General features: G+C 48.7%; 1 protein-coding gene across 1 annotated transcript in view; it reads right to left on the bottom strand.

Annotated features, from left to right (window-relative positions):
• Window positions 1-387: 387 nt before the first annotated feature.
• Window positions 388-20050, bottom strand: part of CUNH14orf132 (chromosome unknown C14orf132 homolog) — a 38647-nt gene continuing 18984 nt past the window's right edge. The window contains exon 2 of the mRNA XM_052738889.1: window positions 388-5775. Within this exon, the coding sequence (XP_052594849.1) occupies window positions 5551-5775 (225 nt within the window). The 3' untranslated portion in view covers window positions 388-5550. The remainder of the gene's footprint in view (window positions 5776-20050) is intronic.

The raw sequence follows: 20050 nt of genomic DNA, 5'->3' as shown, positions 1-20050 counted from the left end.
TGGTCTCAAACTGATGGTGATCCTCCTGCCTCAGACTCCTTCCTGCTGCTGACTACAGGGATAGGTCACCACACCTGATGGTGCTTCTATTACTAGCGAATACATGAACACCACTACGGTTGCATACTTGGTGGTCCTTGGTAACATCCTGAGCTGGTCATTCAGCCATCATTCATTCATTCACTCATTCACTCCCTGAATGTCAGCTGGTTCTTCCCGCGCATTGGAGACAGTGCAGGTCCCGAAAGCGTGAAGTTGAGGGAGATAAACTTTGCTCTCAGATGGTGGGTACAGGGGTCAGGAGAACTGCTGGATGAGGACCTGTCCTGCTTCTGTGGACCCTGGAGCTGTGGCTTTCAAAGACCAGCAGACGGGAGCCAGACAGAGTTAAACTTCCCTTCTGTTTAATTATGGTAATAGAAAATGACAACCACAGCAAGAAAGTTAACATGGGAGGTGTCACCGCCACACTTCGGAAGAGCACACTGAAGTCTTATATCAGCAAAGGGCCTCCCCACTGCAGCAGAGGCCAGCAATACACGGGGGAACTGGGTACCTGGGTGGGGAGAACCTGGAACAACAGTTAAAATAATGTCATGTCACCTACATGTGTTTACAAGCTGCCCAGGAACACATCACAAAACACAGAAGCTTGGCTGATGCTCTCCACACACAGACCTGGAATCGGTGGGTGGCAGGTGATGAAGGAGAATTCCAGAAGAATTTAGACAGTAGAAAGAGTTAGTATGCCTGCAGCTTTGGGGAGCAGGGCTGGAGGGCACGGGGGAGGGGGGTCAGAAAGGAGACTTGGATTTTCTGACACCTGTTCCTGTTCCCCAGTTTCCTTGTCCTCATCAGAAACTCTCCACCAATTGTGCTCCTCAGGCACATGATAAGGGACAGACGCTGGAGGTCCTGGACGCACAGTCATTGGTGGGGGACAGGTTCAACCTCGGCATTCTGAGTATATTGTAGGGTTGTCTCCACACAGGTAGGGGTCTTCCCAAAAGAAAAGTCACGTGGGCTTCCAAGGTCCAGTCCCGCTCTTGAAGTTTTCTCAACTTGGGGCGGCCACTGTGCTCACATTTGCTGCAGTCCACACGGAGACGCATGCACGACTGCTGGAGCTTTTGCAAACCCCCCATTGCTTTGGACTCTTAGGTCTAAATGCGGTCTCCCATCTTCGGCACTGTTGGCATTTGGGGGCTGGATAGCAGTTGGCCACGGGGTCTGTCTTGTGTGTGGATGAGCAGCACCTCTGGCCCCCACTCACTAGATATCAATAGGTCCTCGCTCCTCTGTAAATTGTGATGAGAATGGGCTCTAGGTATTGCCAAATGTCCCCTGGGGAACCAAGGTGTCCGAGAGGAAGAACCACAGGAATCTTGTGGCTGGGTGATCAGGGGACAAGACTCTGTTCTTCTGTTGACCAGTCCCACCCCGCAATGTCCCCAGCCTGCGAGTCTAGAAAACACAGAAAGAATCCAAGAGGCAGACACAGCGACTCGGGCTACTCCACCAGACAGAGGGCTCCTGGTAGAACCGGAGCCCCGAAGTGCCCTGTGGTCAAAGCATGCACATTCCCTGCACACTGAGCACACACGGACTTAACCCACAAAAAGGAAGGTCTGGAACCTTCTGAGGCAGAAGTTGGCTGAAAAACGAACCAGAAGCTGAGGCCATTTGCCTTCTCAAGGCTGTGGCCTAGGCAGGCACAAGGACACCACCATGCCATGTTGTCCTGGGCAGGGTGCACCCACACAGTCTACCCAAGGTCTGAGCCCTCTGAGTCCCCTCTCTCTCTGCAGCCCTCCTCTCTCTACCTTGTCTGTGTGTGTATGTGTGCACACATGTTCATGTGGTTGCATGTAGAGGTCAGAGGTTGACATCAATCACTTATCCACCCCTACTTTAAAAACAAAACCAACCCCCCACCAAAAAATCAGGGTCTCTCATGGAATCTGAGCTCACCTTTTTGGTTAGAATAGCTGGCCAGTGAGCCCCATGGACCTGCCTATCTCTACAATCCAGTGCTGGGATTACAGACATGCACCGCTATGCCCAGACCTTTTATTTTATGTCGATTCTGGGGATCTGAACTCGAGTTCTCATTATTTATCCCCTGAGCAATCTCCTAGCTCTCTGGTTTTATTTCCTATCAAAACTCACCAGTGACATCTACAGCGAGTCAGGAGAAATGATTCAGACTTACAACATGTGTACCCCCATCTGTCCTGACTGATGACAGGGTTTCGTCACCCTGGTAGTAATGTGCATCACCCTTAGCCCTGTGGTTTGTGTGGTTCAGCCCCTCCCCCATGACACTTCTTGCTCAAGCTCTGATACCAGGAGGTGACACAGGGAGTGCCCTGGGCTCATAATTCACTCCCCTGAGCTTCTTAGAGTGGCCTCACCTCTGCCTGCATCTCTGGGCTCTCCAGCTCAGCATGTTCTCCTCCATACTTGCACTGAGTAGTCACTGGGGATAGAGGGTAGGGGGGCTTGGTACAGGTACACACGTGCCATTCAGTCTCCAGCTGCTCCTCCCTGGCCCCGACCTGGGAAGTCTATGAGCTGTCAGTAGGACAGGCAGCAGGAGAGATTTCACTACCCATTGATCCCAAAGGGAAGCCATGCTCCTGCATGAGAGGACCAGAGTGCAAGGAGCACACATGCAGCCAAATGGCTCTGGCTCCCAGACAGATCCTGATAAATGCTAAGGTGGGCTGGCAGACATCCACCCAAGATGCTGGCCTGCTGCCTCTCTGGCTGTGTGGCACTGGCCTGCCCCCTTTCCCGCTCCCTGGGACCCTAGAAACTCATGCAAGGAGGAACAGGGCTCCCTCCAGGCAGGGAAGGGACTCATTAGTCTCTCTAACAGGGTTTCATGGACCACAGGACATTCCAGAAAATGCAGTACTTCTCCAAGGGCCAGCTATACAAAAGGCCAGGCCCTTCCTGTCAAAGTAAGGAGGTTCTGGGGTCCACCTTATCCAGGGCGAAGCCAATGGGGTTCTGGCTGGGATCCCAAAGAAGTTACACAATCCCTGCTCGGGAGAGCTTTGGGGCTCACAGAAAGACTGTAGTTCAGCTCAGGTCAACTTGCCACACAGGTCCGCACTCTGACCTCAGTGCTGTCCACTGGAAGCCTTCTAATGTGCAACTTTTTAGGGCTTTGGGGCCCTTTCTACATGCACCCAAGAAACCCACCTCGGGGACCCTTCTTGGAAACTTACATGGAGACTCTAGGTCATTCTTGAATGGGTGGGGTAAGGACCACACCTCTTGAGTCTAGACAATGCCGAGGCTGCCCCATTCTGATGGTCTGAGACCCAAGGATGGCCCAGGCCATTCCAAACTGTGACACCTTGGAAAATACCTTCTGAAGATGCAAGTCCAGTTCAAATGTGCCTCAGTGGTGCCATCAGCCTCAAGGCGGGACAGTACCACAGGGAGAGCCAGCTGAAGAACCTAGCTTCCCAGGTTCCAATCCCAGATCCTCACTTCCATGCTGTGTGGCCTCAGGAAAGTTACGCCACTGCTCTGAGCCTCTGGCTTCCTTTTTGCACACTCGGGCACTGCTGCTGTGAGGGGACAAAGGGACGAAGGCTGTGCACAGAAATCTAGCATCGTGCCTGTTCACAGTACTCAAGTACCGAGCTCAGGCCTGTTCGTCCCTTTCCTGACGACCAAGACAGAAGGAAGCAGAGACAGGAGGGAGAGTGTGGTTCACCCTGGCTGGTACCCGTCATTTACTCCTCACTGTCATCTGTGGTGAGGAAGTTCGGATAGGAAACTGCAGGGACAGAATGACAGAAAGGGACCAGTTGATGCCATATGGACAAAAGGGGCTTCCAATGCTCATGACCATCTGTGGCTCTGACCCAGGAGAGCAGGAGAGACATCAACACGGGTTTAACTGACTGTGTGTGTGTGTGTGTGTGTGTGTGTGTGTGTGTGTGTGTGTACATACAAAGCGCTGACATGCCAATACTTTACAAGACTAGGAGCTGTCCTCATCATTTCTGTCCCTTCCTCTCTCATCACAGCAGGCACAGATCCCTCCTCAACTTGCTGTCTCCATGGAGACAAGGTAGGGGATGGACTACTGGCTACTACTCCCCTGGGGTAAATCAGATAGCACTGGGACAGAGGTGCTATGTGAAGACATCACAGCACACTCCTGCCCCCATCCCTTGCCTGGGTTCTCTCATGAGGATGTCCCTCCTCTTGCTCTAGGGAAAGACTTGGGGGTGTGATGAGGAGGGTCCTGCTAGTGAGGCAGGAAGTCAGAGCAAACATCTGGCAACGTCCAACATCAGCACACAACAGCTACCTGCCAGCCCAGCATCCTGCCCTGCTGATGATCCTAGGCATCTTAGCAGACACCCTATGCCCCTACTTCTTGGTTACAGAGGTTGGACCAGTTCTCAGTACTAACAGCTTCCCCTGGGGCCAAAGCATTTGCAAGTATGCTGGATACAGTGATGGATGTGGGGAGTGAGACCTGTGAGGGAGACCACAGCATCTATACACCATTTTACAGCATAGACACTGGATGACCTGGGAAGTCTCCACATTGAACACCTCCTGGGGATTCCATCTCTGCCTCAGTTGCTGAGGTGGGGATACGCTCACTAGAGAGCTTGGCTAGGGTGGAGACCAGACTCAGCCAGATTAGGGAATGCCTTGCTGCTCCGACACCATCATTATCCAACCACAGGATCATCATGTCCCTTTGCCATGACATCTGTCCAATGATGAAGGGACACGACTAATTCATTTTTAACTCCCACACATCCTCGGAGAAGAGAGGGTGACTTTGCTTGGGTAGTGAAGGGTTAACTGCCTGGGGGGATCTAAATTTTGAAGGCATCCTCTGCTTGTTTTAAAAAGATCAGAGCCTTCATCCTAGTCCCTGGATTTTCTGATGCACTTGGGTCCTGCAAGGGTCCAAGTGTCTGGTGGCAAAGCACTGTCTGTAAGTCAATTTCACAACATCCTATGACCCTACAACATCACCATCAATATTCCAAGTGGTGGGACACAAAATTAAAAGGTGGGAGTCCTAACTTGTGAGAGTTCTTCTTGTCCCAGTACCCACACACTGGGTTCAATAAGTCTGCAGAAAATAAGACATCCAAGTGACAATTGCCTGCTGGGCAAGTGTCAACAAACCAGGTCTACATTTTTTTTTAACCTAATAGGATGCTCAACCTGTTCTTGGGTTCTAGGACTGACTGAAACTTCAAGAATTGTTCAGTCTGTCATTGGAAGGACTTGGCCCATCAAGCTTTTAGGGGCTGGAAGCACCAACTTCAAGGCATTGCTTCCATCAGCTCAACCACAACACTGGGATATTCTAAATCAGAACTGCCTGGGGGAAGTCACAGATGCAAAGTGGCTGCCCCTCCAGAGGCCATTCAAGCCTAGATCTAGAACATAGGTGCGTCTCCAGTGGCCGGGAGCAAGATGGAGCCACATGGATAGCCTTGCCGTGTGAGTCCAGTGCAAGAGGGGCTTCCCCGCAGCTTCAGCATCCCTGTGCCTTCAGAAGGTGAAGGCATACACCACCCCTACCACCACTATGTTCCCCAATGTTGCTATGATGGCAATCCATAGCAGAACAGCATCGTTGGAGGAGCGAGGAGACTCCTCTGGCTGGCCGTGGCCATTGGAGGTTGCGTGGACGTTGGCCGGGGAGCTGAACAGGGAGTATTCCGTACTGAAGTCCTCGTTGGGTGAGTCCATGAACGCTCCTCCCATCATGGGCAGCTGTAAGGAGAAGAGACAGAATGAGTCAGTCCTCCCCAGGGGAGGAGACCACACACTCCTAGAGCGGATCAGCTCAACAGGCCTGCAAGGAAGTGCAATTCACAAGGCACTAACGCACATTTTAATGCCAAAAAACAAATGCTTCAAGCTGGCTGTGTACATGCCTGTAATCCTTGACACTTGGGAGCCCAAGCAGGAAGATCACAGTTTAAGGCCAGCTTGGGCTACAGAATGAATTCTAAGTCAGCCCAAACCCAACCCAAACCCAATCAACCACAACCCCTGAGCATATACATCAAGCTTTATGGCAGACACTCCTGAGCCCATTTCACACACAGGGCTTGATGGATCTTACCCCACAAGCTCCCACACCCCATCACCCTGTGCCGGGCCCTTCCAAACCCACATGGGATGCAAAACACCTTTATCCCTATTCTAATTTTAAAAGTGAATACATGTTAGGCTAGGGGTGGTGACTCACGCTGGCAGTTGAAGGAAAAGAGCCGTGAGCAACATGACTGTCTCAAAATACCAAGAATAAATAAGAAATAAAAAGTAGTGATAACATAATGCCAGGGAAAACTGAAAATCATGCCTTATTTGTCTAGCTAACATTTTGTTATTTTTTTTATTTTCTTTTGTCTGTGTGTGTGAGAGAGACAAGGGGGAAGTGGTTTAAACATGCCAGTTTCTGGTTCTGAATTAAAAAGTCCACCAAACCCCGATTTTAGAAGATCCCTCTCTCCCATCCCCCACCACCCCCACCCCTTGATACATCACAGCTTCTGGGCTGGGGCTACCCAAACTGCTGCAAGCACCCTGGGGGCTTCCAGAAGGTTCTGGTGGATGCTTGAGGGAGGTTTGTAAGCATCCAGAGGGATCTGTTGGATTGAAAAATGGGTTCAACCCTCAGTGTCTTTCAGGGTAGGCACAGGAAAGCTCCAGAGTTCCAACAGTGTGGTCCTTGTGTTCCGGGTGTGTGAGGAGGATGCTGTGGATTTGAGATCTGAGCTGCATGTGAAGATGCCGGAGTCTGAGTGCCTTCCCCCCAAGTCTTCCCATTCTTCAGCACAGACTAGGAAAGCTGCCACTTAAAATCCACGCATCAGACTCCAGAACCAGAACCTCCCATGCATCTCGATACAGATAGAAGAATGACGATGTGTTCAAACAGACCTACTGTCTTTTCACAGATCCAATGCCTTTGAAAAGCTTTGAGCTTCATCCTGGGCCATGAGCTGCAAGATGGCCCCACAGCCCTTAACAGTCCCCCCCTCTGATGGCAGCATGACCAAACCACCTTCTGCATGTCCCAAACTGGCATCGCTGCCAGCCTGTCACTCTTCCCCACTGGGTGGGCAGGAGAGGCTGACAATCTCTGCATGGTTTTATTGAGGGCTGATGGAACATGATTCACCCATGTAAAGCTGTACCCCAAAGTTTTCAGGGTCACATGTGGTTCAGAATACCTACTGGATTTCATTAATACGCTCTTGAAAATCACAAAGGAGTGAGTGACAGATACATTATCTTTCTCCAGTATATCTAACATTGCAGTGACTTGCGGACAAGTCCCCACAGCCGTGATGACTGACAAGCAGCTAAGCACATCCCTGCTGGCCCAGGCTCTGAAGTAACAGCTCATTTCACACTCCCCAATGGGGCTCCTGCAAGAGCACGTCAGCTTCCATTTGAAGACCCTCTTGCACTGCCAGTTCTGGATTCAGGCGCAGGGAGTGTGGCTTTCATTGTGACCTCCGGGTCTAACAATGCTTGAGCTGCCTGTCAAATGAACTTCCAGGTCACTGCTAAGTTGGGAAAACTCATCTCGATAGATTACTTGGTTGAATTGAGACAGGGAAAGTCCTTTTAAAAGACGCCTTTGACTCTGATTGTCTGAATTCACGCAAAGTAATAGACTTTTGGCAAGATAAGCTCTGGGAGACAACTGTCCCACTGTCAGGAAGATGCCTCATCTACAGACTAACAGGATGACTGTCTCTTGGCAGTTCACTTCTGGCAGGAAGATTGCAACATGGTTTGCCTTCAGTTTGGGAATTACAGCAGCACCTATTGCTTAATGAAAAAAAAAGTATTTCCAGATCTTGCAAAGCTTTTGCAAACTTGGTTCAAGGGAAGGAAGAAAGAGTGGCAGGTGAGGTGTGTGCATATGAGTGCGTGAGTGTGTATGTGTGTGTGTGTGTGTGTGTGTGTGTGTGTGTGTGTGTGCACATGCATGCATTCGCGTGTGCATGTGCATGTGTGGTGACAGGTTCCTTTCTGTAGTGAAGAAGAAAACTGTCCAGACCTTTGAGGGAGAGGTACTAGACAATTTTCAGGGTTTGGAACTGCGAGCAAAAAAGATGGACTCTGTGGTAGATGATTGCTTATTGTGGGAGTGAAGACCACATTCTTCTTTGGATCCTCCAAAGATGTGACGTTATCACTGTTAGTGGGTCAACCCCCATAGCTCCAGTGTCCCTATTATTAAGTGTCAAAGTAGGGTGACTGAGTATAGATTCTTGCCCAGCATCACCCTTGATGCCACATGAACTAGGATCAAAGGCAAAAAGGATCAAGTTGACCCCTGCCAGCAAGGAAGAGGTGAGCTCTGGGTAAGCATCCATCTAAGAAAGAGTGCGCACAGGTGAGGACGGGTGTGACGTCTCTGGCACTGCCTTTAGCATTCCAGAACTTGGGTTGCGTTGCACTGTCACACACAGGGGAAGGGAAAGGTTCACTGGCCTGAGGGCGACTGTACATGTAGCAGACTTTCCTTCAGTCCAGAAGGGGTTCCCAGTGGGAAAAACCTCCTGACGTTTCCAGAAAGAGAAGCCTATGGAATGTGAGGAAGGCCTCTGTGCCTGACCTGCAGCATGCTCCAAGTCTAATGTTGAGGTCACATACCGGCTGCTCCCTGGATTCAGTGAAGGCATGGCTCTTACAACACTAGACCTGTGAGGTCATCCAAGAATTTCCAGATGTGCACTTTAGTAAAGTGCCACCAAGTTTTTACAGGACACTCTTGTGGAAACACACAGCAGCATTGGATGGCATTTTAACCATCTACTTTAGGATTTAAACGGTCTTGCCACAGTTCCTGCTTGCTTTCACCAGGGCTCTCCCTATACATCATTCCTTCAAACACCTACAAGTAGGAGTAAGGATTTCCCACGTGATCGTTTGGCTTTGACTTGGAGGAGGAGAAATCAGTGGTTGTGGTGGTTTGAATAAGAATGGCCACCAGAGGCTCACACGTTTGAATGCTTGTTTCCTTAGTTGGTGGAACTGTTTGGGGAGGATCAGGAGGTGTGGTCTTGTTGGAGGAGGTGTGTCACTGAGGGTGGACTCTGAGGTTTCAAAAGACGTATGCCATTCTCAGTTAGCTCTTTCTGCCTCCTACTCACAGATAAGGATGTGAGTTCTCAGCTACTGCTCCAGCACCATGCTGCCTGCTCCCATATTCTCCGCTATGATGGTCATGGACCCTCTGAAATGGTGAGCCCCAAATTAAAGGTTTTCTTTTATAAGTTGCCATGGTCATGGTGTTTTGTCACAGCAATAGAGAAGTAACTAAGATAATGACCCTCAGTTGTCTATGTCTGCCACAGATAGGGTTAGAAGTAGGAACAGAATAAGGGACAGAGTTGTGAAGCTACCAAAAAAAAAAATAAGAATAGTGATGCACTTGCCTTTCTAGACAGAAAAAACAAGCTCCATCTACGTGGAAGGGAAGAAAGTGTCAGAAACGGACCCAAACATGAGCAGCACTCTTTACAGGGAGATGATTCTCAAGTTTGCTGAGATTCAGTTGAAATCAGACCTTGCACAAATGGCTTATGCTTATGTAACTTCAGTTTGATCAGACTTGAGAATATATTTTCATGGCTTTGAAGTTTGGGTGTTCTTATTGTACAGCTCCTTTGTAAAAATAAAACATCAAGGCTTTGACAAAAATCCTAATTTATTGTATAATTTTCCTTTTTAGTTTAAATTTTCTGTGCATGTGTATTTTGTTCACATGTATGTCTATGTATGTATGATGTGTATTTTGTTCCCATGTATGTCACATGTATGTCTATGACCACAGAGGTCAGAGGAGAGAGTTGGATCCCCTGGAATTGGAATTATAGATGGTTGAGCTGCCATGTGGGTGCTAGGAACTGAACCCAGGCCCTCTGGAAGATCAAGTGTTCCTAACTGAGGAGATTTCTCCCAGAGTTCAGGGGAAGACATGACAAACAGTGGGGGTAATCCAAGGGAATAAATCTAAGTACACTAAGCTCTACAGTACATTCACTTTATTGCTCTGAGACAAAATTCTATCTACACAGCTTCAATTCTGTACTCATACTTAGCTCCTCTCTTGCCTGATTCCCTCTTACATCTTTCTGCAGTCCCCTCTAAGTGCTATCTTAATTCCTTTGTCTTAGTTCTGCCCCATCTTGGTTTTCCTCATCTTATTCTTACCTAGTTCTTCCCCATCAGGTTCTTCCTCATCCTCCATCTTGTCCTTCTAGGTCTCCTCCAATCTAGTTCTCCCAAGTCTCTGAGGTTTACAGTTACATACCCATGCAATAGCAGTGCTCTGGCTAAGGCAAGGTCACCAGGCTTGAATTCTTACAGGGTCATAAAGGCAGACAAGAGTTTTCCTCAGGCAGTGACTGTCATGCTTTCTTTTACAACCCAAAAGGGGAGTGGTTAAGGGAGGAGGTCAACTAAGAGCTAAAATCAGTTAATATATCAGAAAAGGGGAATTTACATGCTCAAATTACATTCCTAGAGGTGGTTAGGTAAAATGTTAGGCATCTACAATGTTAGTATAAATCATGAGTAAAATAAAACTGCTTATGTTTTTTTAGGGCTTAAACTATCTCGGTATAACTCGGTTGTGGTATAACTCGGTTGTGCCATTTACTGGCAGGGCGGGGATCTCTGATAGCTGTGTCACAGCTTGATGTACCTGGTCTGCAAAAAGTCTTTTTGTTCTAAGCCAAATGTCAAAAGGGAAGTTCTAGAGATACTACTAAGGTTGTAAAGGAGGGTCTGAGCTTAATTTGCACAAGAAACAAAGCTAGATATCTATCTAGGCGTGTCTCTGTATGGATATTTAACTCAGGAGACCAGCGGTTGGTCTGAAATGCTTTGTCCTTGGATGTTAGCTAAAGGAGATATCTGATTCTAATGCTAAAAAGGAAAAGCAGAAGGCCTGGAGGCAGGGAACCTTGCCTACATGACTGTATCCAAATACCTTAATAGTATATGCCCAAAGAATGATCTTAATCCACACTGTTTAGTAGTTCTTAGGAAAAAGAATCAATTGGGTAAACGATGAAAGCTCACATGAAATTCATAGCAGAAAACAGCTAATATATTTACAAAGCCGAATAACACCAAGACTCCCCGAGGGTAGCCCTGCTTCTTCCAGGTATTAGCTTTTACCGTAATCGCTGAATTCCCGCTTCATACTCCTGTGGCCTGCAGCACCTAACCACTGAGAGTCTCTCCAGCACCAATTTTCTTTTCTTTCTTTTTAAAAGTACAGTACCCAAACCCAGCCCTTTATTTTAATTTCACTATTTATTTATTTTATTACATTTACTTAGTGTGTGAGGTGGATGAGTGCACATATGTCATGCCATGTGGAGGTCAGAGAACACACACACACACACACACACACACACACACACACACACACACACGGACTCATTAAGTCGCCTAGGCAGGCCTTTAAATTTGTGCCCTTGTTGCTTTGGCCTCCTGAGTAGCTGGGATTACACGGGTGCCCTGCAGCACCTGCTTTGTGTAATACTCTACTGTAAACACAAGCCATGGTATCACTCTTTCCCTAGAGTTAGGAATTTCCCCTTTTGCCTGATTCCTTCCTTCCTTCCTTCCTTCCTTCCTTCCTTCCTTCCTTCCTCCCTCCCTCCCTCCCTCCCTCCCTCCCTCTCTCCCTTGCCTCCTTTCTTCCCATGATGATAATCATAGTTTTGCACACCCTGATGTGGGTTTCTGTATGTTTATGCAATAGTGCATGCAGTGCTCATGGAGGCCACAAGAGGGCACTGGATCCGCTGGAACTGGAGTTACAGATAGTTGTGAGCTGCCATGTGGGAGCTGGGGATTGAACCTTGGGTCTCTGCAAGAGCAGCCAGTGCTTTTAACAACCAGATAATCTCTCCAGCCCCACATAAACAATTTCCTGCTTCAACAACTATGAAATGTTAGATTTTCTGGTGCTTAGAGACCAACTGCCCTTGCTTCCCCCTTCAGGAGGCTGATTTGAACTCCTTCCACCTGAGCTGTATATCACACTTCTTAAGAATGCTAGTGTGTTTGTTCCTGGAGATCAGAACTCCCAAGCTGGAGGTGGAGGAGGCACGTTGTTCACTGAGAGAGTGGTAAGCCTGGACACATCAGTACAAAGGCCTCTCCTTGCTCTAGGCTGCCCCAGGTCTCTGAAGATCCTCCCCAGAGGCGGAGTGGGCATGCATCAAGTCTCAGAGATGACTCCCATGCCTGGATGGCCCATGGTTCAGGGTTCTTTTGAGTGGAATTCAAAGGAACAACTAGGAAGCAATGTTTCTTTTACTTCCCACTAGGACAGTCAACATGCAGCCCTGCCATGGTCGGAGGCGGAGGCAGGGTTACTCCCTGACATGGGGTGCAGCTTGAACTTGATACATAAAAGACACTTGGTTGCTTCATGTTGCACGCCTACACTGGATGTCAGGGCTACTTTGTAAAGAAAAATCATCATAGAGTCCATAAGTGGTCCCCAATCGCCTGCTTCAGCTAAGAGTACCTTCTCTTAGGATAGCTTTCAGGGGGGCCTGTGTGCTTTTATCTTTTGTTGTATTGGAGATGGGCCCCAGGGCCTGGTACATACTAAGCAAGTATCCTAGCTACGGGAAGTCTTCTTCTTCTTCTTCTTCTTCTTCTTCTTCTTCTTCTTCTTCTTCTTCTTCTTCTTCTTCTTCTTCTTCTTCTCCTCCTCCTCCTCCTCCTCCTCCTCCTCCTCCTCCTCCTCCTTCCTCCTTCCTCCTTCCTCCTCCTCCTCCTCCTCCTCCTCCTCCTCCTCCTCCTCCTCCTCCTCCTCCTCCTCCTCCTTCTCCTTCTTCTTCTATGATTCTACTATGTTGCCCCAGCTAGGTCTTGAATTCATGGTCCTCCTGCCTCCACCACCCGAGTGCTGGGATAGCAGAGCTGGACCATCATCCTATATAACAACACAGCAACTGACCCTGGGGTGTGATAACTGAAAGCGGCCAGCAGGGGGAGCTCAGGGCAGGCGGTGTTTCCTGATGAGAAGGTTGCAGTTCTAGGGGAGGGCTAGGCGTGGTGAAAATTTCTCAGCAATATGTTTTTACATGCGTGCTTCTGATATGTCTGTCATACCATATATACTTAATTAAATCAGCACCATCATCATATTGACACAAAGTCATAACAATAGCCTGTAGGCGTTCCTCAACATCTCCTCGTTACCTGACAGACCTGCATAAGTCAAAACTGTCCTGCCCTACCAAGTATCAGACCTTCTCAACACAGGTGACTCCAGTGTAGTGTGTCATATGTCCTGTGCACCACCACCATCCCCTACTCCCGTGTCATGGCAGGGAGGATAGAACTGTGAGCAGCCTGCTGCTGCTGCCCCCGACCTTCAGAGTTTGGCAAGACCCATTTCATTAGCCCCAGGAGAGCGAAAAAACTTAAGATGAACCAACCATTATGTATTGGGGGTCTTCTATATAGACAGTAGCAATGAAAGCTGCAACTTTTAACCAATTACATATTGGAGAGAGGGCTGACATCTAGAATACATGTATTAAATATATATATATATATATATATATATATATATATATATATATATATATATATATATATATATATATATATACTAAAAAAAACCCCTGGACATCAAAAACTCAAACTCCCCAAATAAAGATGGGTACAGAACTAAGTGGAGTTCTCAAAAGATGATACACAAATGGCTGAGAAACACTTAAAGAAATGTTCAACATCCTTAGCCATCAGGAAAATTAAAATTAAAACTATGTTGAGATTTCATTTCACCCCAATCAGAATGGCCAAGATCAATAAGCCAAAACAAAACAAAACAAAACAAAACACCACAGCGCATGCTGGTGAGGGCATGGGGAAAAGGGAACACCTATTTGTTGCTGATGGGTGTGCAAACTTGTGCAGCCACTAAAGAAACCAGTGTTGGAGGTTCCTCTGGAAGCTGGGAATTGATCTACCTTAAGATCCAGCTATACACCCAGAGGACTCTTTATTTTACTACAGGGATATATGAGTATGTGGATCCCCCATCTCTGTTCCCTCCAGGACTGAGATTACATGTGCAGGTAACTATGCTCAGCTTTTATGTAGGTTCTGGGGGTTCAAACTCAGGTCTTCATGAGTACATAGTAAGCATCTTACTGACAGCTATATCCCCAGCTGTGGTGGTCTGAAAGAAAATGGCCCCCAAAGGGAGTGGCACTATTAGAAGGTGTGGCCTTGTTGGAGGAAGCATGTTACTGTGGAGGTAGGCTTTGAGGTCTCCTATGCTCAAGATACAGCCCCCCTCCCCCCAGTGTCTCAGAACACTTCCTGTTGTTTGCAAGATGTAGGACTCTCGGCTACTTCTCCAGCACCATGTCTGTCTGCACACAACCATGTCCCACTGTGATGATAATGGACCGAACCCCTGAACTTTAAGCCATCCTAATTAAATGTTTCTCCATTACAAGGGTTGCCATGGTCATGGTGTCTCTTCACAGCAATAGAAATCCTAAGACACCAGTCCAAGTTTTTCCTTCAAGAACAGAAAAATACTAAAGACTGTTTCCAGACAGGGGTTGAGGGGCAGGGACAGTCTCTTATATTCAGTAAGCCCTGCAGTCTGCCATCTGGTGGGAGGCAAATCCCAAAGGAACTCAGATGCCCTTCTCCAGGGAAAGTCACACATGCATTACAGTGCCATGTACAGTGTGTGGATCCACATGCAGGGAAATGAAAGTGTCAATAAGGATTGTGACCCCAAGCTGGATGCATGCCTGGGCTGCCTCTGAGTAAGATGGGGATGTGATAAGGGAGACAGACAGCATTAAAGAGGAGATGGGGCCGGCATGACACTATATACAATTTTTTTTTTTTTACAACATAGAGTGTTCTAATTGAATCCCCCCATTCCCCCACCCCCCCAAAGTGGCTGATTCTGGTCAGTGGCTACATGGGCATCTGCTACTTTGTTCTCTGAATGTCACGAAAGGCAACACTCTGAACGGAGGTATGTGCCACACTGTCATGGTCACAATCTTGGCTGTTTTCTGGACCAAGACACACTCAGTGTGAGGGTCACCATGTAACCCGTGGTGGGTGAACTGGCATGCAGGGGCCTGTGCACTCTGGGCAATGTCTACGGGAGCCTCAGAGGGTCCCGTCTACTTCCCTGATCTCCATTCTCTGCTGGTAGCTTCCCTAAGGAGCAGGTTACACACATCCCTCTGGGACCTCTCCGCAGAAATGAACAGCAGATTCTTCCAGAAGGAAAGGGGTGACCTCTGAGGGGACAATGGCAGACACTGTCCTGGACAGGAAGCGCCCCTCTGAGGAGGTCACTCAGGGAGAACTCATCTGTCTGTGGGGCTCTGGATGAGGGGCCTGCTTTGTCACCCTGGCTCTGTCAGACTCCTTTGGCAGTTGGTCACTCGCAGAGTCCAGCGTGGCCTCTCTCTTTCCACCTCCCCACAGCCTTGGGGCCCAGCTGCAAATAGAATGTAATGTTTTGGGGATGTGGACTTTAAACCCACACGGAGACAGAAATATTCTGATGTCCCATGTCTACGGTAGGCTCTGGTGGTCCCACCAGACTCTGGACGACTAGACCTCTGAGCAGTTTGCACACAGCTAATGTCTAAGAAGCCCCAGGGGGTCCTGAGAAGACCAGAGTGAGCTACTGCTGGGCTGTGAGCCACCAACACCCTCAGATGAGACACACGGGACTCAACTAATCATGACAGCCAGATGAACAATATAAATACGTCAAAGGACAAAAATGGTAAATAGGGACAGCGTGATGACTCACTGGATCAAGGCACCTGATGGCTTTAATTGAATCCTGGGGAAAGAGAGAACCAATTCCTACACATTGTCCTCTGACCTCCACATGCATGGCAAGCGTACACATGCCCTCCTAGCCTCATAAATGTAATAACACAAATCTAAAGAATAATTATATCTTGTGTGGTGGTTTGAAATAAAATGGCCTCCAAAAGGAGTGGCACTATTAGGAGGTGTGGCCTTGTTGGAGGAAGTGTGTCACTGTGGGGGCAGGCTTTGAGGTCTCCTATGCTCAAGCTACTCCCAGTGAGACAGACCACTTCCTGTTGCCTCTGAGTCAAGATGTAAGAACTTCCAGCTCCTTCTCCAGCACCATGTCCGCCTGCATACTCTCATGTTTCACCACGATAATGGACTGAAGCTCTGAACTGTACGCCACCTCAATGAGATGTCTTCTCTTTATAAGAGTTGCTGTGGTCATGGTGTCTCTTTACAGCAATAAAAACTCTAACTAAGACATCTTGTAACTGACTGGACATATCTCAAAGTTACTGTTTATCTGACATTCAGCTTCAACAGGAAGTCAGCCCTGTGTTTCTCTCTGCTCCCTCTGGGTGGCCTAAGCTTGCCGACACTGAGAGCCGCCGGTACCAAGGCCCACATCCTTAGCCGTGTCTCTTCAGAGCATACCATCTGTGGCCTCTTGAGTGACCTAGTTCACCAGAGAATTTCTGACAAGCCTCCAGGCAGACTAAACATACAGATAATTTCTCTCATTGCTAAATTCCCACAGAATCTATGGTCTAAACACAGAGGGTTGCGTGACTCAGTGACCTCATCCATCCATATCACTAAGCAAACACTGAAGGCCAGCTCTGTACCAAGAGGGCAGGGACAGTGTCAGTGATGCCACCGTGGACTGGATCCCGAGTATCCGCCAAAGACCTATGCATTAAAAGCTTGGTCTCCAGCTTGTCACTACTGGATAAGAATGGCAGACTTGGGGATTTAGCTCAGTGGTAGAGCGCTTGCCTAGTAAGTGCAAGGCCCTGGGTTCAGTCCTCAGCTCAAAAAAAAAAAAGAACAGCAGACTTAAATACAGTCACAGAATGGCTTCTCGCACACTAGCACTGACACAGGTCAGGTGACAGAGCATTAGCCATCTTCCTAACACCCGAGTGTACTGCTCTCAATTCAGTGCGCACACACACGCACAGGCATGTGCATGCCTGCATACACATCCTGCATGAGGTCATAGGTTAGAAATGCATGCCTTAAAAGCACCCTTTCTTTCCCTGAGCCTTATGCAATGACTGGGGATTTTCCTATGGTCAGAACAGATTCATCTGTTTCAAATATAAGCATAAGAACAAAGCTTTGCAATATACACACAGTTCATGTGGGGTTTACTGCTGATCGATGTGTCTCCTTGTCCCCTATCCCTCCTTTCCTCCCTGCCCCCCTTCCCCCCTGGGTCTTGCAGTCCACCTAAGTATGGTCTGTGTTTTGTGTGCTACAGGTTTCTCCTGGTGTCCCATGGCTCAGAAGGAGAACTAGGTAGTTACAAGAAGAGGGTCCAGGAAGACCAGGCTGGGCTTTGGGAGTGCCCAGGTGGGTGGGCATTTCCTGCTTATAAAGTAAATGGCTGGGTACAGACTGTAGGACCAACCCATCCAGGGTTGATGGTGGAGGAATGGAGTCTCCCAGAAAGGGCAACAGGAAGTATGTGTGGCGAGAAATAAATCTGCAGGTGGCATCCTGGGAGGCGGCTGGCGCTATGGAATGGGGGTGGGATGTTGCTGGCTCAGCACCAAAGGCAGCTCCTGTTCCTGGAGCAGGGCTCCCTCCATCTGGACTACCCTGGCAGTAGGGTGGCATTCTGCTGTATCAACTCCCTCCCCGCCAAACTCTGAAAGATACTGGAGAAACGCTAATGGCTGCAGATCCGAAGACTCCCCCAGAGACGGTGGCTGACTCCTCCCGTGTGGTTCTTCCACAGAGATGCAGCTAATGGAAATATTTGCCGCCTACCAGCAGAATCCGGCATCCTTGTTGCCTAGCACCCACGCTGCAGGGTTTTCCATGTAAAACAGAGCGGGTGCAATAAGAACGCAAGTAACATTTACTTAGAGTTTGCTCCAGGCCAGGTGTGGGCTGGGACCTTCATAACTTGAAGGTATATTGTCACAGACCCCCCACCACCATGAGAAAGGGCTGACATCCTTGTTTTCCAGGTGGGGAAACTAAGGCACAAATGGAAAGTGACTGGGTTGAGACTCAGGGAAGTCATTGTACTTGCATAGCTCAGAGGAATTAACCAGGAACTAAACTCTAGGCGACGCAACACACAACCCCCCCGCCATCATCCCCAGGGCCACTTTAAGCATTCAGTCGCCTGGCAGTCACTGTCACTTCTGTAGGGTATTTAGAAGTCAGGCTGCAGTACCCAAATGTGGCCAGGTGTGGCAACATGGGGACCTGAGCTTCTGTACTGAGTACATGCTAGCCTTGTCTCTGTTCTTTTTTTTTATGCTCCTTAAGCAGCACCTAACCCTCAAGCTATTGTTGTTCAGCAGTGACATTCATGGGGTCGCATCAGAGCCTGGAGATCGATGGGCACAGAACCCTCTGCTCTCTTAGCTCCCCAAACTCACCATGCCAGGACCCTCCATGCCCATTGCCGCTAGCTCATTTGCCCCACCACTGCCGGTGGCCCTCTGCAGACACCTGTCACCCTACGTCACCCTACCGAGCTTCTCCTGACTATCCCAGGAGCTTGGCCACAGATGAGCAGGGTCTCCCATGGATGAGCTACCCTGCACCTGGGTGCTGGTCCATCTGTTCACAACAGCCCAGCATGATGCAGATCCTGGGCCGCAGAGAGGCACAGTCACTTTCCTGAGAATGCACAGCTTATGAGGAATCAATCAGAAACGGAACGGCAAACTGGCCAACTTCTAACCTTTGTCACGCACCCCAAGTTCACAGCTTTCTCTGCCGGAGCCCGACACTAACAAATCTCCACAGAGGCCAGAGTACTGATTACATTACACATGCCTGCACTTATTATATCATCTTATCTGCTACTGTAATTAGCCATGCACTTACATTACGGGTGTGTCTGTCTTTCCCCGGACTCTGAGCTCTTTATAGACAGACAGCCTGGAGTTGACTTTCTCCTTGAATCCCAGTGCACGGCACGGCTACTTAGATGAAGTACATGCTAAGAGCAAACTGCAGTAAGAACTGTTTGCTCAACTGACAGTCGTGAGCAGAGCTTCAGCACAGCATACAGACAGCTGCCTGCTCTACCAGCTCAAACCCGCAGAGGGGCCCAGGAAAACAAGGGTATTTTTGGAAAACCTGAGAACATTGCAGAATTAAGAGAAAAAAGCAATAGATTGCTTTTTGAGGCTGTTGCCATAGTAACTCAGCACACAGCAAAAAAAAAAATACCATCTCCACGGAGCCATCATCTTTGATTACTAATAGTGAAGGGACATTAGCCCTGGGGACAGACATGTTGGATGTGGTGGACCACCACCTGGGATCTGTCCTCCGTGGTGTAACCCACAGCCACCATTGAGAACTCTGTGGAGGAGCCCCGGCTGCAGTTTGTCTTAGAAGATACTGGTTGAGAACATCAAGGAAAAAAATGGCCAAGACCAGCCAGATGGCTCCACCTCCTGGCCAAGCCTGGCCTCCCATGAGTGGCTATGGTCGGTCTTTCTGAAGGCCAGCGAGATTCCGGACAGTCTGTCAAAGTGTCCACCGCTGAGCAGACACAAGACAATGAGGGCTTGAAGGCTTTCTCTTAGGGGAACGGCTGGCAGAGGCTGCTGCAAACCAAACAGATTCCACCTCCGAGAGCTCCAGAGCGCCTCTGGAGTGATTCAGTAGCATTGATGGAGCCAGATGTCTATTCCCTTTCCTTGAACAGAGAACAGTCTCAGGGCTGCAAGGCGAAGGGTGGGGAATCTGATCAACTGTTCGCTCATTCATCAACTACACAGACATTTGGTTGAGCATCTACTATATGCCAAGAACAGGCTGGAAGCCCGATGTATAAAGAGAGAAACGCAGACCCCTGTCTTGGAGGAGGACAGGAGGGGGCGATGTAGGAAGGGAAGAAATGAAACAGGATAGAGACAGCCGACACCAGAGAATGGGTACATCCTGGAGTGTGTGGTGGTGGTGGGTC

This window comes from Peromyscus californicus, unplaced genomic scaffold (assembly GCF_007827085.1).
Source record: "Peromyscus californicus insignis strain IS unplaced genomic scaffold, ASM782708v3 Scaffold_15__1_contigs__length_86483966, whole genome shotgun sequence".
Classification (NCBI taxonomy): Eukaryota; Metazoa; Chordata; class Mammalia; order Rodentia; family Cricetidae; genus Peromyscus; species Peromyscus californicus.
The sequence above is the reverse complement of the archived record's forward strand: the minus strand, read 5'-3'. Positions and strand labels throughout refer to the sequence as shown.